The sequence below is a fragment of the Danio rerio genome, chromosome 8 (genome assembly GCF_049306965.1).
Source record: "Danio rerio strain Tuebingen ecotype United States chromosome 8, GRCz12tu, whole genome shotgun sequence".
Lineage (NCBI taxonomy): Eukaryota > Metazoa > Chordata > Actinopteri > Cypriniformes > Danionidae > Danio > Danio rerio.
Genome location: NC_133183.1, coordinates 6,150,874 through 6,178,006, shown reverse-complemented (window position 1 = coordinate 6,178,006; position 27,133 = coordinate 6,150,874). Strand labels below are relative to the sequence as shown.

The 27,133-nt window shown below is 37.7% G+C and overlaps 1 protein-coding gene across 2 annotated transcripts in view; it reads left to right on the top strand.

The window, feature by feature from the left end:
* The window catches only part of zgc:63587, a 79,819-nt gene that overhangs the window by 27,486 nt on the left and 25,200 nt on the right, over nt 1-27,133 (top strand). For both annotated transcript variants that reach the window (NM_200459.1, XM_005172457.6), the window contains 2 exon segments: nt 3,615-3,749; nt 5,296-5,413. In NM_200459.1, coding sequence (NP_956753.1) covers nt 3,615-3,749; nt 5,296-5,413 — 253 coding nt within the window.

Below are 27,133 nucleotides of genomic sequence, written 5' to 3'. Positions count from 1 at the left end.
ATAATATTTACTAATCAAACTAATTCTAAATAAAAAACATTTACAAAATACAAGACATAATTACTCAAAATAAACAAATTATTTAAATTAAACAAACAAGTAATATAAAAAGACATATTCAAAGTAAACTTTCCCCCCCCTTATCATTTCGGCCCATTGGTTCCGCCACGCGGGATCACCCGGACATAAATCTTTGACGCACACAGGAACCAGCCCTTTGCCAGTAAACATGACGGCCGATCCAGCGGACCACAGCATCATCCTCCACTGCACCCTCCGGTAACTTTAACTCAACAAAAATAACCATAAGTAAACCGAAATAACAGAAACAGTACTAATGTAAACTAGAATGTGTGCACTCCAAACCAGTAAACAATGTACCGAAACTGAAAGAAATTGTGACATGTAATATTTGGAACTTATTTTATAAATAAAGATATGAAATAAAGAGAAGTTGTCAGTCTCTAATTACCTAAAGTTCTTATGGATGTTATGCCTGTTTGTATGCGTGTAGTTGAGCAAGGTGCGCGCTTGTCAGCTAGTGAAGGAGCAGGAGAGTATTGTTTGGGTCTCAGCGAATGTGCGCGTTTCAGCGAATGTGCGTGTATGTGTAAGCGCGTGTGTGTGTGTGTGTGTGTGTCTGAGCGAGTGTGTGCGTTTGAGCGAATGTGCGTGTATGTGCAAGCGCGTGTGTCTAAGTGAATGCGTGTGTGTTTGTGTGTGTGTGTGTGTGTCTGAGCGAATGTGTGCGTGTGTTTGTTACCCTCAGTCTTGTGTGGCCATATGACAGGACATCACAAACGCACTAGTGTAAATGGGGCCTAAGTCATCTAGGGAAATTTTTATTCGTATCGCAGTATATAAAACCAAAACATCACAATGTCAGATTTTTCCAATATCGTGCCGCCCTACTTAGAAGTTTCATAGGTGTTTTCTACCATTTTGTAACTAAGTGCAAATGAAAGCTTTGTTAAATAAAATCGAGTTGTTGATGTGACGCCATCCTGAACCATCCCTACCTTTTACTACCAAACCATAATGCATGTTTACAGTACTCTTGACGTGTTGTCAGCAGAATTTTCCTTAGTAAGGTGAACAAGCTGTGTGTTGTTATTATTATTATTACAGATATCCTCTATAATATTAGACCTTGCGTATAACTTTGACCTTCTGAATGGAAGAGTGGACTGATGTATTAATGTAAATGCTCAGTGTTTTGGTTTTGTGAATCTGCACGGCGGAGGTTATTTACTGTTGTCTTGTGTTGCTCTATTGGTCATTGAGCCTTGCTGAGGAATGCTGAGAACGTCCTGTTTGAAAGAACAATATCCTCCCGTCTCTCACCCGCAGACTTCATGCACCATTAATGAAAATATTACACCATCTACATAACCTGCCCATTATCATATTATGCGTTTTCCTGCTTCATCTTATCAATTAGGCTGTGTTTTAAAGGGGGTCTATTATAGAAAAGTCACTTTTGTAAGGGGTTTAAATACAGCAGTGTGTCAGCAGTTTGTGAATATAACCAGCTTCTTAATATTAAACATTTATTCATTACAATTTTATAATCACATATGATAAAAACAGTCTGCAAAAAACACTTTGATTGACATTTTTCGGTTGTTAGTGTCATCAGAGGGGAAAAACCCCGCCCTTTTTTAACAATTTCTATTTCATTAGCATAGGACTGGACTTTAATCTTGCTTTTGAATCTGCCGCTATGCTGACTTACAGGCGTTTGTAGCTCCGCCCTCTCTTGAAATCTCATTTGAATTTAAAGCGACAGTCACTAAAACGGCTCAATTATGATCAAAGGTCTTTCAAATAAATCTGTTATATGTTCGAAAAAATATAAAAGATGAATAAATATTAATGAATTACCCTATTCAATTAGATATTAATCAGATTAAATATTCATTCATTTTCTTTTTGGCTTAGTCCCTTTATTAATCTGGGGTCGCCACAGCAGAATGAACCGTCAACTTATCCAGCATATGTTTTACGCAGCGGATGCCTTTCCAGCTGCAACTCATTACCGGGAAACACTCATACACTCTCATTCACACACATACACTATGGACAATTTTAGCTCACCCAATTCACCTGTACCGCATGTCTTTAGATTTGTGGGGGGAATGAGAGCACCCGGAGGAAACCCACGGGAATGCAGGGAGAACATGTAAACTCCACACAGAAACGCCAACTCTCCGAGCCGAGGCTCGAACCAGTAACTGTCTTGCTGTGAGGTGACTGCACTTCCTACTGCGCCAACGCGTCGCAACAGATTAAATAAATGAATATATATATTTTATATTTTTTTAAAACCCATATGACCTGCTCTTTTAGGCAAGACACTGCAGGTGAACAGTTTTTAATTTTTAATTGCAATTTTCTTTGCATGGTATGTTTAAATATGCAAATAGGCATTATTTCATTAATATTTGCTCACATTTATAGCACAAAATCATTGGATGTTTTTGTTTGTTTTTATCAAGATTTTTACAGAGTGGATTTTGGATCTCTTTTTGTCATTCATTCATTTTCTTTCAGCTTAAATGCCTGTGCACACCGAGACATATTTTTGCTTGCGTTTTCCGTCGACGTTTCACGCCTCATGACTAAATAAAGGGCGTCAATGTAATCGTGCACACCCCCGCGTCAAAACCTTCTCCACCAATCAGATTGGCAATTTTGTTTATGTGCACGGAGTTTCTGAAATTATAATAAACAGCACTTGGAGGCGCTCAAGAGCAAAACTGTCAAAAGCTTAAAGCTGTGTAGCGCCATCTAACGTCAAGGAGTGATTTTGCATAGTCTTCCGAAAATCGCTTGGGTTTGAATCTGGAAAAACGTCTTGAAAAACGCTGACGATAAACACAGACGAAGAGCTTTGCTTTGCGTTGTGTACGAGCCTTTAGTCCCTTATTTATTAGGGCTTGACACCGCTTTATGAACCGTCAACTAACTATTCCAGCATAAGTTTTACACAGTGGATGCCCTTCCAGCTGCAACCCAGTACTGGGAAATACCCATATACTTTCACAATCACACACACACTCATCCACTACGGCCAATTTAATTACCCCAGTTCACCTATAGGGCATGTTTTTATACTGTGGTGAAAACAGGAGCACCCGGAGGAAACCTATACCAACATGGGGAGAACATGCAAACTCATGTTCAAACACGAAATGCTAGCTGGCCCAGCTGAGACTCGAACCAGCAACCTTTTTGTTGTGAGGCGACAGTGCTAACCGCAAAATTTCCAATTACAAAAAGTAAAAGAATGTCAGAGTTTTATAGTAAATAAAAATTAGCTGCTCACCAATTCAGCTTTTCTGACTTAGCAATGCAGCTTTTTATTTAGTTTATTCAGCCATTAAAAACACAACTGTACTGTCTTAACTGGACATTAAAAAGCTTTGATTTGCGCTGAGTGGTTTTTTTGTCATTTCTAAAATGCATCTACATATCCTGTGACTAGATTTAGCTTTTTTTTTTCTCCTTTTTTTCTACTTATTTGATTCACTTGTTTAATACAATTACAAGCTCTTATGTCTGAGTATTTCCTTCAGCTTGGTCTTTGACCTCTGCTTTATTCTTTTTGACAGCTTTAAGACGATCATCCAGTACATCGATAATCAGTTTGAGCGATACTTGCATGACGAGAGCGGCCTGAACCGCAGACACATCGTGGACAACAGAGTTCACTGCTGCTTTTACTTCATCTCTCCATTTGGACACGGGTAAAACACTGCACATCTTCTGGCATCAATAAAAAGTTTATACATGCAGAAATTTACACCACAAATGATGCATTACAACAACATCAGTCACCCAAAACAATCCCAGTTGACTAATTCAGAACGTTTCACTTTGAGTTCAAATGTGGTAAGATCATCTATATTTGCCGCTGGATTTCTTCAGTATACACTGTTCACAGAAACGAAAGCTAATTGTCAGCAGCATTTGAGAAAAATGTACAAACCACACGCATAAAACACGAAAAATAAGTAAAATGGAGAGAAATGGAGATTGGCTAAATGAATTGCTAACATCACATTACTTTTGAGGCAGAATTTTGGTTTGTTTGTTTAATTTATCTATTCATTCATTTATTTGGTTAGTTTTGTATTCATTCATTCAGTCTTTAATTATTCATTTATTTTATTTATTTATTTTATATATTTATTTGTTTATTCATTATTATTTATTTATTCATTCATTTATGTATTCATTCATTCATTTATTATTATTTTCTATTCATTTGTTTATTTATTCACTCATTCGTTTATTTATTTATTTATTCATTCATTTATTTATTCATTTGTTTGTTTGTTTGTTTTTTATTTATTCATTCATTTATTTATTTGTTTATTAGTTTATTTATTCGTTTATTTATTTGTTTATCCATTTATGCATTTATTTATTCGTTCGTTTATTTTTTTAATCCATAATTAATTTATTCATTTATTTATTCATTTATCTATTAATTTATTTATTCATTCATTTATTCATTTATTTGTTTGTTTGTTTATTTATTCATTCATTTATTTATTCATTCATTCATTCGTTTATTTATTTAATCATTTATTTATACATTTGTTAATTTATTTATTATTCATTTATTTATATATTTGTTTCTTTCTTTGTTTATTCATTCATTTATTTATTCCTTCATTTGTTTATTTATTTATTCATTCATTTATTTTATTTATTCATTCATTCATTCATTTATACATTTGTTCATTTATTTATTTTTTTATTGATTTATTGATTCATATATTCATTCACTCAGTTGTTCATTTATTTATTTATTCAATTATTCATCCGTTTGTTTATTTATTCATTCATTCATTTGTTTATTTGTTCATTCATTCATTAATTTATTTATTTGTTCATTTATTTATTTATTTATTCATTTGTTCATTTATTTATTCATTTATTCATCCATTTGTTTATATATTTATTTATTTATTCATTCATTTATTTATTCATTTATTTAGTCGTTCATTTATTTATTCAGTCGTTTATTAATTTATTTATTCATTTACTTATTAATTTATTCATTTATTAATTCATTTATTTACTCATCCTTCATTTAATCATGTATTCATTCTTTCACGTATTCAAAAAAATACTACTATTAAAATGTGTTGCTATACTATAATTGTTGTAAAAGAAACGTCAATTCCATCCCCAAAAATATTCTGTATTACCAGTACAACAGAATGGCTGGACAACTGTCTCTTGAATGAAAGTGTATCTGATTTGTTTAATTTTGTTTTCCAGCCTAAAGCCTTTGGATGTGGAGTTTATGAAGGCGATTCACAGTAAAGTCAACATTGTTCCTGTGATCGCCAAAGCCGACACACTCACGCTTAAAGAGAGAGACCGTCTGAAGAGAAGGGTAAGGGTCTTTCTGTTCAGAGCAAACACGACTCAATAAAACATATATTACTAGTTTATAAGAAGTCAAAAACAGCAACAAAAATTAAATATTTTATTTTGTAATCCATGTGAGAGCATAATTACTAAAATGTGTGTGCACGAAATAATAAAATAATATCTTTTTATCTTTTATTTGCAATGAAATTCAGAACCACTTGTTTGTTAAGCACAGTATGTTGTATAATATACAGTGGGTACGAAAAGTGTTCAGGCCCCCTTAAATTTTTCACTCTTTGTTATATTGCAACCATTTGCTAAAATCATTTAAGTTCGTTTTTTCCTCATTAATGTACACACAGCATCTCACATTGACAGAAAAACACAGAATATTTGCAGATTTAAAAAAAAAGAAAAACTGAAATATCACATAGTCCTTAGTATTCAGACTTTTAGCTGTGACACTCATATATTTAACTCAATTGCTGTCCGTTTCTTCTGATCATCCTTAAGATGGTTCATCTGAGTCTAGCTGTGTTTGATTATACCAATTGGACTTGATCAGGAAAGCCACACACCTATCTATATAAGACCTTACAGCTCACAATGCATGTCAGAGCAAATGACAATCATGAGGACAAAGGAACTGCCTGAAGAGCTCACAGACAGAATTGTGGCAAGGTATAGATCTGGCCAAGGTTAAAAACAAATCTGCTTCACATAAGGTTTCTAAGAGCACAGTGGCCTCTTTAATCCTTAAATCGAAGACGTTTGGGCATCCAGAATCTTTCCTAGAGCTGGCCGTCTGGCCAAACTGAGCTATCGGGGAAAAGAGCCTTGGTAAAGAAGAGAGGTAAAGAAGAACCCGAATATCAATGAGGCTGAGCTCCAGAGATGCAGTCAGGAGATGGGAGAAAGTTGAAGAAAGTCAACCATCACTGCAGTCCTTCATCAGACAGGGCTTTATGGCAGAGTGAAAGCCTCTACTCGGTGCAAGAAACATGAAAGCCCACCTGAAGGACTCCAAGATGGTGAAAAAATAAGATTCTCTGATCTGATGAGACCAAGATGGAACTTTTTGGCCTTAATTCTAAGCGATATGTCTGGAGACAACCAGTCCCTGTTCATCACCTTTCCAATACAGTCCCAATAGTGAAGCATGGTGTTGGCAGCATCATCCTGTGGGGGTGTTGTTTAGCTGCAGGGACAAGACGACTTGTTGCAATCGAGGGAAAGATGAATGCGGCCAAGTACATGGATATCCTGGATGAAAACCTTCTCCAGAGTGCTTAGGACCTCAAACTGAGCCGAAGGTTTACCTTTCAACAAGACAATGACCCTAAGTACACAGCTAAAATAACGAAGGAGTGGCTTCACAACAACTTCTTGACTGTTTTTAAATGGCCCAGCCAGAGCCCTGACTTGAACCCAATTGAGCATCTCTGCAGAGATCTACAATGGCTGTCCACCAACATTTACCACCCAACCTGACAGAACTGGAGAGGATCTGCAAGGAGGAATGGCAGGGAATCCCCAAATCCCGGTGTGAACAACTTGTTGCACCCCCCCCCCCCCCCCCCCCCCAAAAAAAAAAAACCTAGATTAAAAGGGGGCTTCTACTAATGTGATACCATGTAATATTTCAGTATTTTTTCTAAATAAATCTGCAAAAATGTCAAGAATTCTGTGTTTTCTGTCAATTTGAGATGCTGTGTGTACATTAATGAGGAAAAAAATTACTTAAATAATTTTAGCAAATGGCTAAAATATAACAAAGAGTGAAAAATATGAAAGGGGTCTAAATACTTTCCAGACCCACTGTATCTACTAAAAGACAGAAATATTACTTCACAAACTGTTTGTACATAACTCTTATAAAAAAGAAAAAAACGTATTATTAATTAATATTGCAGACATAAATATACAAATTAAATAAATATATATTTACACAAATTTACATAAGTAAATAAATAGACTTAATGATGGGCTAAAACAAATCTGCAGATTCCATGTGGATCTACCAATCCCCCATACACATGACAACCTCAAAACATTATGCAATTCTGAGTGTGCCTCACACAAGTGAGTGGGCTTGACAAACCACCTGTAGAAAACATCGCTCTCACTTGTGCCAGTTTTGCACATTTGTACCAGACACTTTCTTACAATTTCTCCATATCTCTCCAAACAAAACAAAATAAATAATAACATTGTGCATTTATGAAGTGTGCCTCACATAAGTGAGTGGGCTTGACAAACCACCTGTAGAAAACATCACTCTCACCTGTGCCAGTTTTGCACATTTGTACCAGACACTTTCTTACAATCTCTCCATTACTCTAAAAAACAAAACAAAATAAATAATAACATTGTGCATTTATGAAGTGTGCCTCACACAGGTGAGTGGGCTTGACAAACCACCTGTAGAAATGCTTTCCTCTTTATAAAAACACTCCTCCTTACTCCAGCACTTCATTCTCTGAGCACTAACAGTTGCTTTGTATAATTAGGCCTTCTTGTGTGTATCTGCTCTTGTTGAGTCACTGAATGCCTTCTCAATTGTAAGTCGCTTTGGACAAAAGCGTCTGCTAAATGTAAAGCTTCCTGCATTTTTTCATATCACATTATCAGTGTTTTCCCGTAATTTCAGTTGTGTGCAAGCATTCATGCATTGTGACATTCCTGGCAGTCAGTTTAGAGACATGCTGTCCGTTTCATGTGCTTCATTGCGCTGTTCTCTACAGACAATACTGTTCTCCTTGTGAAGTCTGCAGATGTTTCCCTTTAAACACACACACACACACACACACACAGACATTGGACTGTGTGTGTCAATGGAGGTCAGGTGTGTGTCAACCTGCACGCTCCACGTTTTCCTGCTGATGTGATCTGCAGGTTGAATAGGACTGCGATTATGTGGATCTGGCTCCACATCATTGGGACGTTATCTGTAATCCCACAGGAAGCTCAACTGAAGCTTGTTTAACATTTCTTCTGCTGCTTTTAGCATAATTATGTTAATGATAGCAACGATGGAGGTTTTTTTTCGCTGATGCTGGAGTCATCCGCTGCATTTGGGTTTAACAATACGAGTTACATTCCTCCATTTGTACAAACAAACAATCAAAAGCTGAATTTTAGTAGGTTTAAAGGGATAGTTCACCCAAAAATGTAACCTGCACTGTAAACAAAAGTTTATCTGCCTTCATTTTTTTTAACTAAGTCATCAACTTGCATGGATAAGATGGTTAAAAATACTAAGTTAAACTTTATTTAACTTAAAGAGCCCCTATTATGGGATTCCTTTACCTCAGTTTTAACAAAGAGCATAGAATCACCAAGAGGCGACACTCTAGTGCGATTCGGTAAACAGCCACTAGATGGCGAGGCGGCCATTTTTGAATGAAAACTCCAAAAGAACAACAGCATATTATAAGTCTGTAAAATAAACTATTAAAAGAGCTGATGATTGTGATAGTATAGTGTTGTATCCGCTTGTTAAGTGTGACGTCACGCAGAGCTGCTTCCGGGTCCAAGCGCTCTATTCTACTGAATGGGGAGATTCATGAAATGGTATTAGTAAACGTTTACAAAGCGATTTAATACTTTAGAAAGTCACGATCGCAATATATATATCCATGCCTAATATCCGATGGCCAGAAAGTAATTCATTGTTTTATAAATTGTTAAAATTTTGGTATTTGTTATGCAGCAAGCCCAGAGATTGTTGTGTACACTATGACTTTATATAAAATTAACTTTAATGTGCGATATGAATAAAAAGTAATCATAAACGAATGATTTCTCCACTCAAGTGAAACCCGGAAACAGTATTACATACGTCACAAACACGTCACCACTTAACAAGCGGATTGTCGTTTTTCAGGTTGTATCTCAGCTTTAATGCACTGTTTAAATAAATAAATAAATAAAAAAGCAGCTGCTTGCCATCGCGACAGCAATAAGATCCAATGGACAGCCAATTGCTTCCACTCCAAAATGGTGGAATTCGGGGCTGCTGCTGGGCGCTGCTGTTGCAATGGAACGTTCTATTGAGTGTCGCCTCTTGGTCATTCTAAGCTCTTTGGTTTTAATACAGTAACAGAAACATCTGGTTTATTAATATTTAAAAAGCAAAAAATACAGTATGAACAATGTTCAATACATAGACCTTCTTACAGTACACACAATAACAATCAATTATTAACAATAAACAATAAATTAAAAAATAAATAAATGTTAAAATGAATACATAAAATGCAGACATGCATCATAGCTAAATATTGTCCTTTATTTAGAAAGCAGCACACCTGTGTATACTACTTCAAACTGTTCTTGCACTCCGCCATCTCACAATTTAAATAAATACAGCTGAAGACAGAATTATTAGCCGCCCTGAATTATTTTTTTCCCCAATTTCTGTTTAACGGAGATAATAGTTTTAATAACTAATTTCTAATAACTGATTTATTTGTCATGATGACAGTAAATAATATTTGACTAGATATTTTTCAAGACACTTCTATACAGCTTAAAGTGACATTTAAAGGCTTAACTAGGTTAATTAGGTTAACTAGACAGGTTAGGGTAATTAGGCAAGTTATTGTATAATGATGGTTTGCTCTGTAGACTGTCGAAAATAAATAAGCTTAAAGAGGCTATTATTTTGTCCTTAATTTTTTTTTTTTAAGTAAATCTGTTTTTATTCTATCCGAAATAAAACAAACAAGACTTTCTCCAGAAGAAAAAATATTATCAGATATACTGTGAAAATTTCCTTGCTCTGTTAAACATCACTTGGGAAATAATTAAAAAATAAAAAACAAAATCTAATAATTATGACTACAACTGTATATAAACAAACTCAGCTTGCTGTAGTTTACACAGGACTGGCTGGAAATATGCATCGATACAGCTTTATTATGTATGCTATATTTCAGGGCGTTCAGAGAGAGAGGTCACATCACATACAAAGTTCTTCCACTCGCCTCTGTCAGTAGACTTTTCCCAGGTTTTTGTTCTCCTCTTTGATATAAATGCAGTATGCTTTCTCAGCATCCCTTAAAGCCTTTCTTACCCTGTTTTTCCATTTGTTCATGTAATGTCGGCTCTTTTTTTTTTTTGCCAAGGATTTGCCTTTTAATGTCTGAAGCGCACTTGACAGCATGCGGCATCTCCATTCTTCTTAGTGAATTTTTTTTTCATGTGACGCTATTTTAATGTTTTAATGTCACAAAATATCCCCAAACTGTTTCTGTAAGTACAAACATAGAATTAATGTCACATGGTTATCTCATTATATGGTTATTCGTCACACACGCTTAAATAGTTTCTTTAGCGAGCTCCTTCATATTAAAAAACTTGTGTAACTAAAACTAATTCAAAATTTTCTATTTAATCTAAGTCAGGTATGCATAGCTCTAGTAGTTTCCTCAGCACTAATTCTGTTAATTTTATGTAGAGCTTTAAGTTTAAAGTATAAAGTTTTAATCCGCACCACCATGTGTGGTTTTGTATCCGTCAAATCTGTTTCGGCAGCTCTGCATGTTACTGTGGCGAGGGGGCGTGGCCGAGAGCCGTGGGAACGGGGTGAGGCCACCGCATAAGTGGATACACGTGCGGTGCGCACCTGCCTCGGATCTCACGGAAGGAGCTCTGGACCATAAAAGGAGGACCGATGGCAGAGGAAGCCGAGAGAGGACCGGGCTTGGGCATATTGTTTAACTTTTGCTTTCAGTTTGACGGCAGTCTCCGCGAGGAGCTGCCGTCCGTTTGTTTTGATTTAAATGGCAGTCTCCGTGAGGAGCTGCCCTCATTATTATTAATAAATCATTTTTAAACTCCGTCGGTTCTCCGCCTCCTTCTTCCCGGCGGCCAAAGGGCCGTAAACTTCATTACAGTGGTGCCGAGACCCGGGAGAAGGAGGGACGCGTTGTCCAGATGCCCTCGCCGCTGAGAGAGGGGGCGAGTGTTCGGGAGTTAACCCGAGTGGGGGAGAAACCCGTTCGTCTGCCCAGAGTGCCGGGGCGGCCTGAGGCTGGCGAGGAAAGGATCTGCCTGCTGCCGTCTCCCAGCATGGGGAGGAGCAGGGGACGCGGGGCTCACCACCGGAAGGGAAAGAGCTGAAGGGAGCCATCCCACAGAACCCGGGGGAGTCGCCGCGATCCGCCATGATGCCAGAGCCTGCATCCGTCCACCGAAGCGGGAGCGGAGCAGGAGACCAGAAATGCCGCCAGCCAGCCAGGAGAACCGCCGCCGGACGCCAGAAGACGGACGGGTGGATAGATTCCTCCACAGGGCTCCCAGCACGTCGTCGCATCTCTCAGCTGGTGGAGGACCGAGTGGCAGCGTGTCTGGAGAACCGAACCCCAATTTTTTTTTTTTTCCTCTCTCCCCTTTCTCGGTCTACTCTGTCTTTCCTCCTTTTTTTTCCATCTCCTTTTCTCTCGGCCCGTCTCATATAGGTCTCGCGGGTGCTGTGGCGCCAAACCCCCCCCCGGAGTATGCACAGCCACGGGGTGCCCCCGGCCTGTGATGGGAGATGGGGGTATGTGGCGAGGGGGCGTGGCCGAGAGCCGTGGGAACGGGGTGAGGCCACCGCATAAGTGGATACACGTGCGGTGCGCACCTGCCTCGGATCTCACGGAAGGAGCTCTGGACCATAAAAGGAGGACCGATGGCAGAGGAAGCCGAGAGAGAACCGGGCCCGGGCATATTGTTTAACTTTTGCTTTCAGTTTGACGGCAGTCTCCGCGAGGAGCTGCCGTCCGTTTGTTTTGATTTAAATGGCAGTCTCCGTGAGGAGCTGCCCTCATTATTATTAATAAATCATTTTTAAACTCCGTCGGTTCTCCGCCTCCTTCTTCCCGGCGGCCAAAGGGCCGTAAACTTCATTACAGTTACACATCGTTAGATTTTGCTTGACAAAAGACTCGAATTGTAGGAAAATGTGTCCTCCATCCCCCAAAAACCAACTTTAATCAGCTAACGAAACAGCTGTTGAGCACTCAGACACCTGCTGATCACTTACTTTCACTATAGGATTACCGAAACAAGACTCGGCACTCTTCTTAATTAGCTTTTCACTAATCTGAAATCCTGATTTGATGTCCATGTTGACCTCTGTCAGCATCTTTTGTGTGTTCTTGCACATGTAAACATCGACTTATTACTGGAAATGAGACGGTTTCAGATAAGACCAGTGGAATCTCGTCCACATCCTGCAATCACTGCATTAACATCCATCTGAGTCACAGGAAAAAATAATTCATTTCCAGATGAATCAGCCAAACAGATGTCAGCAAGTGCTTTTGGTTTCACTTTGCCAAGAAACCGTAATATTTTTGTAATGCATTTGTCTGTTTTTTCCAGTGTAACATTAAGAACAGCTTTAAAATACACATTTCACCCCATAGAAAGCGCATATATTAAACTGCAGGCATGTCAGATAGAAAACGTATAATTCAGTTATAATAATACAGATGATACAGTAAGCTTTTAAAACTTTTTTTTTTTTTAAAGTTGCCTTCCCAGAAATTTGTGTTACACCTTATGGAGTCAATCTAGTGTCATATATACTTGAAAAAAGGAAGGTTTTGCAAATAAAAAATAAATAAATGCACTCAAATAAAATGAGTGCTTTGAAAGGCGCCTAAAAATAAAAGGTATTATTATTATTATGATTATTATAAATCTCCAAAAATTGCAATTTTTTTGAAAAAAATCTAAATAAATTTTGCTAACAAAAATAAAGAACTGCAAAGGGAAAATTAAGTTGAGGAATAAAATTACATTTGCAAACAAAAAAAGAACTGCAAATAAAAATCAAGCAGTGCAAAAAAAATAAATAAATAAAATGAATCAGTCAACCATGAGTTTGCGATACTGTTTTCACTTTGCATTTCACGTTTCTGCGCGTTTCCTTGTGGCCCTGATTTGACAAGGGGCCGGAGTCGAGGGAACTTGGGCGTTAACAGCAGGCCCAGACCTTTAAGTGGTCATCACCTGGAGACACTGTATCACGGAGGTGGTCTTACAGCCCAGTAGGTCTGGGCCTGCTGTAAACGCCAAAGTAATTTAGTTTATAAATGTTTTTATATATGTTTTATATATGTTTTATATATATATATATATATATATATATATATATATATATATATATATATATATATATATATATATATATATATATATAATTTATTTATTTATTTATATATATATATATAATTTATTTATTTATTTATAAAAAAAAATTTGCACTGCTTAATTTTTTTGATTTCAGTTCTTTCTTGTTTACAAATTAAATTTTTATTTCTCAAAAATAAATTTTCGCTTTGCAATTTTTGGAGACTTGCATTTATTAATTTATTTTTGCTCAATGCTTTATTTTTGTTTGCAAAACTTTCTTTTATTTTGCATGTATATATAGCCCTAGATCAGGGGTCACCAATCTTGTTCCTGGAGGTCCGGTGGCCTGCAGGATTTAGCTCCAACTTGCCTCAACACACCTGCTTGGGTGTTTCAAGTATACCTATAGTAAGACTTTGATTAGCTTGTTCAGGTGTGTTTGATTAGGGTTGGAGTTAAAATCTGCAGGACACCGGCCCTCCAGAAACAAGATTGGTGATCCCTGCCCTAGATTGACTCCATACGCCCCTATACATTTAACCCTTGTGTGCTGTTCAAATATTTTTTTTTTATCCAATCTGAGGTGATTTTGAGTCTTAATTTGGCCACAGATTTCTCTATGTTTCTCTATGAGGCTTAATTTGTGCCGGAACACGCCAGAATCGTATTCGGCACCTCTGAAATTCGGCACCTGATTTTACCGATCCTCCTCCTCAACTGCCCTCCTCCCCCATTAGCAATTCACTTTCACTTTGTTCCGTGACTCCCCAACCCTCTTCACTTTCGTCCACAACAATCCCCTGCTCTTCACTTTCGTCCTTCATCCGCAACACCCCTCCGCCATCCAACGCCCCCATCCCCCTCACTCTCCACTTTCGTGCTCGACACCTTTCCATCCTTGGGTAACATGGCGCATCTGTTACCCTGATCTGTTCTGGGACCTCGCAATTCACAAACTAATCACTGATTTTTGATGACATCTTATTTTGATACACATTTTGATAAAAATACAAAAACTCCACAATACACTCTGCAAATTAACTGCCCTTTTAATATTTTGGTGCCTGTTTTTGCCCCTTTGACATTTTTTTGATTGCAAAGCCATCACTCCATATTATCATGCATTCTTGATTGTTTCTGGTTTTCTTTGTTGAGAAGAGGTAACATTTGTAGTTTTTTGTCAAATATATTCAAGTAATATTTATGTAGGCTGTGTAAAAGAATTTTTTATAGCACAAATGTTGTAAATTTCCTGGATGTCTCGAAACACACAGGAACTCATGCTTCATTGCTTGTACTGAGCCTTATTTAGACTCTGAATGCTCGTATTTTTAGTAGTTCCTGTTATTCGCATGGCCCTTAGATGCCAGTTTTCTCTTCCTGCAGGTAATTTGAAAGTACATTTTGATCCACGTTCCCACATTCACGAGTTTCTGTTTGTTTGTTTTTTTTAAAGGGATAGCTCACAAACAATGCAAATCCTGCCATCATTTACTCAATATTATGCTGTTATGTTAAAACCTTTCTTCACAAATGAGATGATTTGGAGAATATTCTTACTGTTCGCTGTACATGCGATTAAGTTGTACATCGCTCACATGCAATGAAGTCAATATACCTTAAAAGTAGTAAAAATCGCAAGTATATGCATCATATTACAAGTATTTTAAAGTCATGCACTAGTGTTCAAGAATTTTAAAGTCAAAAAATCCAAAATGTATTCCGTAACGACACATTCAACTGATTAAAAGTGATATGTAGTCACTTATTTAGTGATATTTAGTAAAAGTTTTCTTAAAACTTTGTTCACCATAAAATTCTAAAGCTTAAATATATTTCCTCAGGCCATCTCCAACCTAAATAGTTAGCACATCAGTTGCTACCTGTTTTCCTTTGGTCATAAACATACAGAACCATTACCGTTTATGGTATTTGTACCAAACAAAGCAACTTTATCGTTAAATTATTTTATATTAATATTTTTATTTCCTATTTGTACAGTTAAAATAGTCAACAATGCACATATGGCACATAAACTATCTAGACACGGTTATATATAAATTACCTGATTAAATTTTTGTCATTGATCCCAGTTGTAAGAGCAACAAATAATATATTGACTTCTGGTTGATCATTTGAAAATTGGCAGAAGGTCTATTCTTCAGATGAATCATCTGTTGATCTGCATCCAAATCATCATTAATACTGCTGAAGACCTAGATGGAACTCGCATGGACCCAAGATTCTTACAGAAATCAGTCAAGTTTGGTGAAGGAAAAATCATGGTTTGGGGTTACATACAGTATGGGGGCGTGCGAGAGATCTGCAGAGTGGATGCCAACATCTGTCTGTCTGAGGTATCAACACGTTTGTGCTGCCCATTACATTATAAACAAAAGGAAAGGGCAAGTTTTCTAGCAGGATAGCGCTCCTTCTCATACTTAAGCCTCCACATCAAAGCTCCTAAAAGCAAAGAAGGTCAAGGTGCTCCAGGATTGGCACCAGACAATCACCAGAAATAAACATTATTAAGTATGTCTGGGGTAAGATGGAGGAGGAGGCATTAAAGATGAATCCAAAGAGTCTTGATAATCTCTGGGAGTCCTGCAGGAATGGTTTCTTTTCCATTCCAGATGACTTTATTAATCAGGGATTTGAGTCATTGTAGAGATGTATGGATGCAGTCCTCCAAGCTCATGATGGAGTCAGACACAATATTCATTCTGTTTCCACTGCAGCATGACTTTATATTCTATACTGGACATTATTTCTGTTCAGTGACAAGACTTTTGTCTGAGCAAAGTCAGACTTTACTGTCCTAATTAAATCATTAATAATCAAGACATGATCATGTTTTATTTTGGTCAAATAAGTGTAATCTAGAGGCCTTTGCCCTTCATATAAGCCACTTCTGATACCAAATGATCAACTAGAATTCAAGTTATTATTTGTTGTACCTAAAACTTAGATAGGCAGCAAGACTTTTGTCAGGTACATATATATTATTTGATATGATATTATTTAAATATCATTCTGTGTTCTTGTGTTGATATGTATGTATGTAACTATGTACTAAATATATATCCTGTGTTCCTAAAAAAAAAACACACACACACACACAAAATTCCTTACTTGGCGAATAAAGCTCATCCTGAAAAATATAAAGCAGCACATATCTTATGGATCATGTGACACTGAAGTTATGATGCTTTAAATTCCGCAGTGCATCCCAAAAATGTATTAAATTTTAAAATCTGTTCAAATAGAAACTTTTTTGAATTGTCAAATTATTTCATTTTATATTTCAGAATTTTTTTTATTTTAAATATTGCACCTTCAGTAAGCACAAGAGCAGTATGAAAATTAGATTTCAGTTCTGTGTACAAACTACCAGTGCTGAGAAAGCCACGACTACTTCAAACTTTGATTGTTTAGACCTTAATTTTCGGAAGCTGCCCCATCGAACGTGAATGTTAATGTGAATGAATTGGAGGAAGTTTAAAGCTTGTTCTTTTCATTGCTACCTCCATAAACACTTTGAATCCTTTCAGTGATTATCAGGAAAGGGCGAGAACACCCTTCAAGGTTTTTCTCTACCTTTCACTTTTTCCCAAGAAGACTGTGATAAACTTGTATATGCCACTTCCAAAAAATCAACCCTGAAAGCGCAAGTCAGCATTTCCTTTTCATGATGTCAGGGAAGGTTCCCAAAATCCTGTCGCTAGAATGACGAATGGCCCATTGTGTCTTTGCGGCATGGCTGATATTTATGTTTAATTTTCAGCCTTGCTTTCTCACCGTGATAGCCTTACTCTCCTTATTTCACAGGACTGCCGCTCTCTTGCACCATCATAAAACGGGGAAGCAGCTTGTGTAGAACAATATGGCCTTCCTGTAATGTGTCAGGCCGATTGGCAGGGAAAGCCGGGTCAGCGGTGTGCAGGACTCTTATCAGACCTGGAGTGAGGTCATAAAAACCCTCAAACTTATAAAGTACTCAAGGGATGCTGGACTGCCTCCTGCTTCCTTTAGTAGCATGGGAGATTCTAGAGTTGCGGGTATACATTTAGCATCTTCAAGATAAATCATTTCATTTAAAAAAAAAAACACAACTGTAATAAACAGATTTCAACAATTATTAAACATTATTTTTCCTGGGAATTTATATTTTTTCCTGGGAATAATATTTCTAAAGGAGCTGTTGACATGGGATTGAAGCAGATTTTGGTAAAAACTCAAACAAAACAAACATGAAAATTAAAAAAATTTGAAAAATGAGTTGTGTAACAATGAAATGACACAAGGAGAAAGCACTGAACTACTGAAATGTATTTAATACTTTATATTAAAGACTTTATTGGTGATGGCAGCTTAAAGGGCCATGACACCCCCCAATTTCGGTTAAAGTCTACTTCAGAATTTTTTCAAAAGATGCATGATTAATGGGCGTGGAGCTCCGCGAGCATTGGGCAGGAGTGGGCGTGGCCAGCAGGGAAGAAGGTGAATTATTGTCAGTTAGCTCACAAAATGAGAAAAACCGTGAGGAGACGCATGAGTTTATAGTTTACAAAGTTAAAATGCAAAGAAATAAACAGTGCCCTGCAATGCCCTGCTATGCCCTGCTACATTTGTTATTTGTAATTTCATATACACAACCACAATTTATATCATTATAAAGATAAGTGTGTTCATGTAAACCCTATAAATGAGGACTTCTCCCTCAATCCCCGTATCCAGCAGACTCAGTGCAGCAGGTCTCCTGACCTGTCTATTTTAACCATTAACCCTGCTGGTAATCTGGAGGATTTAGGCAAACACAGCAGCACAGTGATGTGTCTGAATGTGAACGAACTCCTTGAAAAAAGACAGCGTCCGCCATTCCTCAGTTCTCGTGCTGCTCTCCCGACAAAAATGCTAGCAGCACACACTCAGCTTTGCTGTTTGATCGGCCCTGACAAGATCGCAGGGAAAAACATGCAACAAACCCCGTGGATCATGGAAACAAACTCATATGAGCCTTCATGAACGGCTAAATACTGTGTGCCGTGGGTCCGTGCCTCACAGCTCAGGCTTGACACTGGCAGGTCTGGCAGGTCTCATGAATAATTAAGCAGCCGGCTCTTCTCATAGGATAAGAAAACTCCGCTATGAATAATAATGAGAAACCGACGCGTCATCATTGCACTTGCAGTTCTGCGCTACGTCGCCGATTTTGATCCCGCCCCAAAAATCATTTTAAACCCGGAAGCTGAAATTAGCTGACAAAAGCTCAAAATTATCCAGTTTTCCCCACAATTAAAGCTGACAGGTGCTAACATTGTCTTAACTGAATCTCAACACACACACATCTGTTAATATAAAATAAAAGTTCTCCAGGGTGTCCTGAACTTTTAAAGACGACTCTCATATGGAGAATGAAGTCACATGCATTCCTCAGGTGTGAGTTTCTCACATACTTCAACCGACTGTAAAAATCTTAGTGGTTCTGTGGGTCTCGTCTATCACATCTGAGCCTTATTTTGTATTTTCTATTGGATTCAAGTCAGGTGATTGGCTGGGCCATTCTACCGCTTGATTGTCTTTCTCTGAAAGCATCTGAGTTTCCTTGGCTGTGTTTTGGATCATTGGCTTGCTGAAATGTCCACTCTGGTTTCATCTTCATCCTCCTGATAATGTAGATGTTGGACTGAAGCAGCTGATATTCATTTACACAGATGAAGGGCAGATGGTCGCTGAAGAACTACTAAGAGATTTCAGCTGCTGTCTGGGCTTTCATTGCCTTTTTACACCTCCCTTCATGTGTTCAATACTTTTTCCTTGTGTCATTTCATTTTATTACACATAGCTTAATTTCGTAAACTAATTAGTCTTGTTTTTTTTTTGCATATATGGATTTCTTTGGTTGTTAACAACATCTGGTGCACATTTTTAGTCAATAGCACATTTAGTAGTATGTTTTCTATAAAAAATGGTGATTTGTTCAATACTTATTTACCTCACTGTATATTATGACAAAGCAAAGTTTTATTTTGGATGCAATTAATCTTTGTTCAGCGCTGATACACATAACAGACTTAAAAAAAAGTGTGTTAGTGAAAACTACTGAAAACTACTAGTGGCCTAAGACTTTTGACTTTAAAGAATATCTTTTCTACCGCATATATAAAGAGTTCACATGCAAAAGCCGCTAAACGCCACTTCCACCAAAAATGAGCTAATGACATTGAGTGAATGCTTTAGGCACGTACTACATGTTCAACAAATAGTTTTCCTTGAAATCATCTAAATTGCAGCGTCAGCGCATTCAGAAATAACAGTTTGTTGCCAAAAGCCTCTAAATGCCACTTGCCTTTGACAGAAAAAGTCGCTATATTCCGAGAACCAATCAGAAGGCGCAACTCGAATCATATGTTTTCAGTGTAGCAGCACGCTGATACACCGGCTTTTATGAGGAGACGGTTTTATTCCGCTTCTGATTTCGATTTTTAAAGGATGGAGTTTGATGAACTGCATAAACCTGTCCGACTGTCAGTGAATGGCAAATGAAAACATCCCTTACCTTAAAACTCTGTGCATTATAAGAAAAAGAAAACACAATGTACAATCGGAAGTGTAGCATGCATTCATAACGATTTTGGCGCAGCGACGCTACTTTGAATGAGTTTGATTTACTATACATTAAACGGCAACTGCGTTTTACGAAAGACAGAGTTAAGATGCTGTTCATTTATCCCGATTAACAAGAGACAAAAAGAGACCCAAGACCGTGATTATGGTGAGAATGAATGAATGAATGAATAAATGAATGAATGACAGCTTTTAAAAGTGTCTAAGAGACATCCCCCTTTTTGCCCAGTAGGCCTACCCTCTGTTTTATTTGCTAATGTAAGCTATTTTTCAGAAATAAATATAATGTGTAAAACTATACATTATTTATATTACTTCATATTACCTATACTCCTGATAAGCTTTTTATATTATGCACAGATATTGATGTTCCACAGTGTCTTTACACTACATTATTTGAATCTACCTAGCTTAGTTTACAATGTTTGCAATGTTCACATTGCTCTACTTACATTAAGTCTAAATCCCAAATATCAGTAAGGACAACAGATTGTTAAGATTTAATTAATGTCAGTTTTACTGTATTGATTAATGCACTTACTTGACAGATTTCATTCATTCATTTTTCTTTACTCTCTTGTTTATCAGAGGTTACCACAGCGGAATGAACCGCCACTTATACCGAGTTCAGACTGCATGATTTTCAAAGTAGTCGTGTCACAGATGTTTTCACGCTGCTTGACTATCTGGGCTAGCGTTTCGTCGCTGCTTTGTTTACACTGCAAGATGGTTCGGCGACATGGACATTCACATTGCATGACTTTACTGTAGGGAGAATCGCCGACAACTTCGTCCAAACTACGTCTCACAGCCAAAAAAACGTAGTATATCTTTTGTTATTAACTACATAATGAGAAAGAAGCCTTTAATGGGGTAGAACATGTACATTTTTGCTCACCTGGGTTTAAAGGGAATTAGCCATTTCTCCTCAACGTTGATAATAAACTAATTTCTTTCTGTATGAAACGTCAAACAGACACGGTTGCTCCTGAGTCCTGTCAAACCTCCACTAGTTTTCCCTCCATTTCGTGGGTCCAAATAAACCGAAAAAGAGCGCTTTTAACTTCTCCCCCAGCCTCCCGCTGGCCTGCAGCAGGTATGCACACACGCACACACAAGTGAAAGCTGCTCTCTCATTGGCTGTAGGCGATCGCTGATGTTATTTTCAGTCAAAACTCAATTCACACGGCATGATTTGAATCGCCGACAGCTCCAGATATTCAGCACGCCAAATATCTCGCAGGCATCGGCGACTCATCGGCGATTCTCTCACATCGCGTCATTGAAAGTTCATACTGTGTGATTGTCACCCACGTGCACGAGCAGCGATTTGCCTGTGATTTCAGGCATTTGTCGGCGATTTCTCAAAACCTGTCGACGAGCCAAAATTGGGGCAAAAATCACGCAGTCTGAATGCTAATGTGTTTTATGTTTGGTAAAATAATTTGTAATTGCATCTTTAGAGATTTTTCATCGGATTACTCTGTTTTGTCCCATTAGATGGATTTAGAGGTTTTTGCTGAAAAAGCACTTGTGGATTTAGCTGGTTTTGATGCAAAAGAAAATCTACTTTGTAAAAACCAAAAAATTGTCTAAAGTTACATTTTTGAAAAAAAAAAAAAATTATTTACTAGCTAATGGCCTTATCATTATCTATAAAATAAAACTTCTGAACCTAATTATAGGAGCTTGATAGAAAATGCTCATTTACAAAAAAAAGAAGTCTGATGGATTTTGGAGAAGGTTTTGCATCTGAATTCTTCATATACAGAAGAGCAGCAGATCTCCTCCATATGAGAAGGAAAGCCTTTGTGGCTGAATTGACGTCCACTAGAGCCGCATGCGATTCCCACAGGCCAGATTGTAGGTGCGCTTTGTGGTTTGCATTGTTGTGTCTGTGTGAGTGGGAATGTTATTGTTGATGTTTGCCATGCTGTGATCCCCATCACGCTCATATCTCAGTCTCCAAACTGTCAAAGCTTTCCTCTCTTTGTCCTCTCGGTTAGCTCAATGGGAGAAATGTACCATGGCACCAAAGAGCTCCGTATGCGTGCAGGATCGTCTGGTTGCCAACCGTTACCAGCCTTGTTGTTTTTAAAAACACACACACACACACACCGGGGTCAGAAAGTCCTGAGAGAGCTTGAAAAAAGCATCATCTGATTTGATTATGTAATGCAGATGTTTTCAGTGCAGATTTTATTGTATGTATTGCAACTTGAGTGAATATTATGAATGCAAGTTTGAGTATTTGTTTAGTCTTTAGCAGTGTCATTTCTATTTAATAGGGATGTAACGGTATCAGAATTTCACGGTACGGTAATACCTCGGTATGAATGTCACGGTACGGTACGGTATTTATTGAATCATTTACAGGAAAAACAAAACTTTTGAAAATACTCCAAAAAAGTGCCAAAAGTGTCAATGACATACAAATTAGTCATCTATCTGTAAGCTTTGAAACAGGAACTTCAATTTTAATAACAAAAAATTATTAAACCATGTAAAAAAATAAAGTTTCAATTTAGTAGTGTTGAAAACTCATCACATTCAACATTTAATCACTCACTCACTTACTTAGATAGAGATGGGTTTAAAGGAAAATTATCATATAACTATAAACTGATAAAAGCTGGTATCTCTGGGTATTTACAATGTCCCCTGCAACAGAAAAAAAACCCCTCTCATTTGGGACTGAGGTTTCTGGGACAAGAGAGATATGACTTGGCCCATGTTGACAGCAGTGGGTAACGTTGTGCATTGTCTTTCCCCCACTTGAGAAGACAAACCATGAGTGAGATAGAGGTCTCATGTCTGCATCAATCTGAACAGTGTGCTGTGTTTCTGCAGTCCCCATGACTGATTATTAGTCCTATTCCCCAACTTGCAGGCACGTGCACACATAGGGCTCAACCTGTGCAGTGCGCATGCCCTTTTTAGTCTTGGATAGAAAGTGCCCTTCCAAAATGATCAAAAGTGCCCCCGCGACGCGACACAACCTCCGTCCAGCCCTTCAGTAGACAACACCGCTCTTGAGTATGCGCGCTCAACCCCCCCTCGGCGCTTTACAATACGCGCGAGACAACACAGCTGATCAGAACGCGCGCGACAACATTGCTATTCAGTACGCGCGCGGCGACAACACCCGCTTTAGGTTCGATCATTTCCATCTTTTTTTCATCTCCGCTTCTAGCAGCACACTCCATTTCCGCATTACTGGATCTGTAGCGACAACAGACCGCAAAGGATTATGGCCACGCCTGGGCTGATGGGAAATGTAGTTAAAGCTACCTCCCGTTCGCTTCATTCGCCTGAGCAAATTTTCTCAGAAGACCTATAGTTTTACCGAGTCATGCGACTTCGGTAATTTCGAAAAAAATTAATATTGCGGTATGACGGTATTTACAATACCGTTACATCCCTACTGTTTAATATTTAAAATTTAGCTTGTACTTTAAGTCACATTAACCACTGTGCATTAGTGGTGTAATGGATCACAAATCTCACGGTTTGAGTCACATTAGGGTTTTTTAGTCATAGATCGAACCATTTTTCAGATCAACCAAAAAGGGAGGAGACAAATATAATTTGCTTTCTATTTATTACAAAAACAGTACTGCAAGAAACATTTGGTTTTAACAAACAGAACTTAGAAGCTTCTTCGTGGCATAGATTGAACCAAGTACTGGAAATGTTCCTCTGTGATTTTGATCCATATTGACATGAAAGCATCACATAGTTTGTCGGCTCCACATCTATGATGCGAATCACAAAGGTGCTGTATTGCATTGAGTTCTGGTGACTGCGGAGGCCGAATGTGGCAGCAGAAATCAAGACTCATTAGACCTTTTGCTGAGCCCAGGCCCGGATTGGCTAATCGGGAGGACCGGGAGAATTCCCGGTGGGCCGGTCCGTTATTTGGCCGCGAGGGCCGGTGTCCCTAGCTCCAGAATCTGTCGCTCTCAGCAGTCACACTTTTTAAAAATAATTTATTTATTTACTTGACCACAGCCTTCTTATTCATTATTTTACCGCAGTTCTGCTCTATTTATCTATTTTTTCGTAGCCTCGTGAGCAAGATGGAGCCTACAGGTTAATGATGATATATCTGGATAAGTCACCATTCAATGTACAGCTGTTGTGGTATAGTGGTTAGCACGTTAAGTTACGACGCCGCCATCCCGGGTTCGGTCCTCGTCAGAGAAACATTGTTTTTTTTTCATTTTTATTGTTAAGACATATAATGCTGTAAGGGTTGTTGATCATTTTAAGTTCTAAAACAGCTGTTTTCTCAAAAAAGACATGATAGTGTAATTAGAAACTGAATTGGAAATGACCTTATTTTAATATAGTCTGGTGAACTGAGGTGGGCCGGTCTAAGGCTTGAAACTCCAGGGCTGAAAAAGAGTCCCACTCCGGCCCTGGCTGAGCCTGTGTGAATTGTTACCTCAGTTTCCTGTTCTTAGCTGACAGGAGTGACACCTGGTGTGGTCTTCTGCTGCTGTAGCCCACCTGCCTCAAGGTCGGATGTGTTGTGCGTTCAGAGATGCTCTTCTGCAGACCTCGGTTGTAATGAGTGGTTAACGTTGCCTTTCTATCAGCTGGAACCAGTCTGGCCATTCTCCTCTGACCTCTGGCATCAACAAGGCATCTCTTTTCCGATCCATTCTCCGTAAACCCTAGAGGTGGTTGTGCGGGAAAATCCCAGTAGATCAGCAGTTTCTGAAATACTCAGACCAGGCTGGTTGGCACCTACAACCGTGCCACGTTCAAAGTCACTTAAATCCTCTTTCTACCCCATTTTGATGCTTGCTTTAAACTGCAGAAGATTGTCTTGACCATGTTGCTGCAATGTGATTGGCTGATTAGAAATTCTTGTCAACGAGCAGTTGGACAGGTGTACCTAATAAAGTGGCCGGTCAATGTATGTATACGTGTGTGCTTTTGAACAAAGGTTTGGAAAAAACCTGTTACCACTCTCCAAAAACGTTACATTTATTGCACATTTAAAATCTTTAGGCTCTCCATTTTTTCATAATAAATTAATAAATCAATTAAATTTTGATGGTGACTTTCTGACCTCACCTTATGTTTGTTTTTGAGACTGTATGGTAAATTCTAAGCCCAGGGGTTTAGTGCTAAACTGTTTGTTTACAGCACAACATCTGCAACTTTACTGCAACTCTCATTGGTGGTATGAGAGATCACTGAGATCATTTTGTTTTCAAGCCCATGCAGTAATGTCGTAATCATCATGTCTTCCTTAGCTGCAGAGGTTAAAAGCGTGAATATCTCATCGTTCGGGTACGTCCGTGTCCACATTCCTCCCTTAAATGAGGGTGTGGTTATTTATTTATGATCTCAGGCAGAATGATTGCATCCTGGAATTGCAGCTCTTGCACTTCATATAAAACAATAAATATCCAGCATAAGCTGAATATGACCACAGCTTGACCTCTTTTTAACAGTTCAGATCAGTTTTTTTAAGAATAAAGTGGTGATATGACTGGAACAGACTTCTAGTAGCACCTCCGCCTAAAACTGCACAATCAAATCAACTTGCTACATTAAGCATATCTACACGAGGAAGCACATTACACACTTTAATTTTCGTAATTTAGGTGAAAATTTCATCCAAAAGTCTTTTACTGTTGCAGATCTCTTCATCCGAGTTAATGTCTTACATATGCTGAAAACAAAGTCTTAAATATAAACAATTTTCACTCAGAAATTGCTTGTAAATTTGACAAGTAATTACGAATTTTAGGATTGAAAAGTACAGTGTAAAAATGCTGGGGTCCACACAATTTCTTCATGTTGTCCCAACACAAATCGATTAAGCTAACGTAATTGTTTTTACAAATTTAAGTGGATTGTACATAAAACTATTAAGTTGACCCTAACAAAACTTAAGAATTCAATGTTGGTTCAACTCGCATTAAATGAGTAGTTTGAACAAGCATCAAAAGTAATTTTTTAGGATTCTTGCAAAACATACTTAGAATGATTAACATTTATTTTATTAATCTTTCTATAACAGTAAATAGTGAATTTAAATTGTTAATTTTGGCTTAGATTTCCAATTAAATAACTTACTAAAGTAACTTAACCTTGACTAAATTAAGATACACAGAAGGCAGCGTGATAGCACAGTGGTTAGTGTGCCAACACATTGTGCAGCAGCGCTCTGGGTGTCATGAGTTTGAATTCTGGCTTGTGGACCTTTCCCCGATCCTACCACTATCTCTCTCTCTCTCTTCCCGTCCTTTCAACCTACCGTCCTTTCAAATAAAGGCAAAAATGGCAAAAATAAATCTATAAAAACAAGATATACACAAAAGAAAAAATGACAAAATATTAAGTTAGATTACATATCTGTTAATATGTGTTAGTTTACAGCTAATTTAAAATAAGAGGTGTAAAGTGTACCTGAAAACCATACTTGATTAAAAGTACAGATACCTTACTGTAAAATGACTCCATTACAAGTTACAATTCAACAATTTCAATTAGACTTGAGTATTTAAGTATCCAATTTTAAAAGGACTTAATATTCATATTGAATGTAGGCTGAAAGAACACCAAGAAAGGTTTTATTTCCTAATATAGACATTAAATTGAACACCTTAATGTTTCAAAATGGCAGAACAAAATAGATTTTTTAAAAAATAGAACAAAAAGTCTCAAACTCAAATGTTTAAAAAAGGCACAAACAATTTTTTCCAAAAAAAAAAAAATAAATAAAATAAAAAGTATAAAACAGAGTAAAAGAAATTCAGAGCTGACATTCATGTGATTCACCTCTGAGGGCTCTATTTTGATGGTCCATGTGCAGAGCGAAAAATGCAAGGCGCAAACGCTTTTAGGGCATGTCAGGACGCATTTTTGCTAATTTACGGACGGGAAAATCCGCTTTGTGCCGTGGCGCATGGTCTAAAAGTGTTGAGTTTATTTTCTTAATGAGTTATAGGTGTGTTTTGAGAATAAA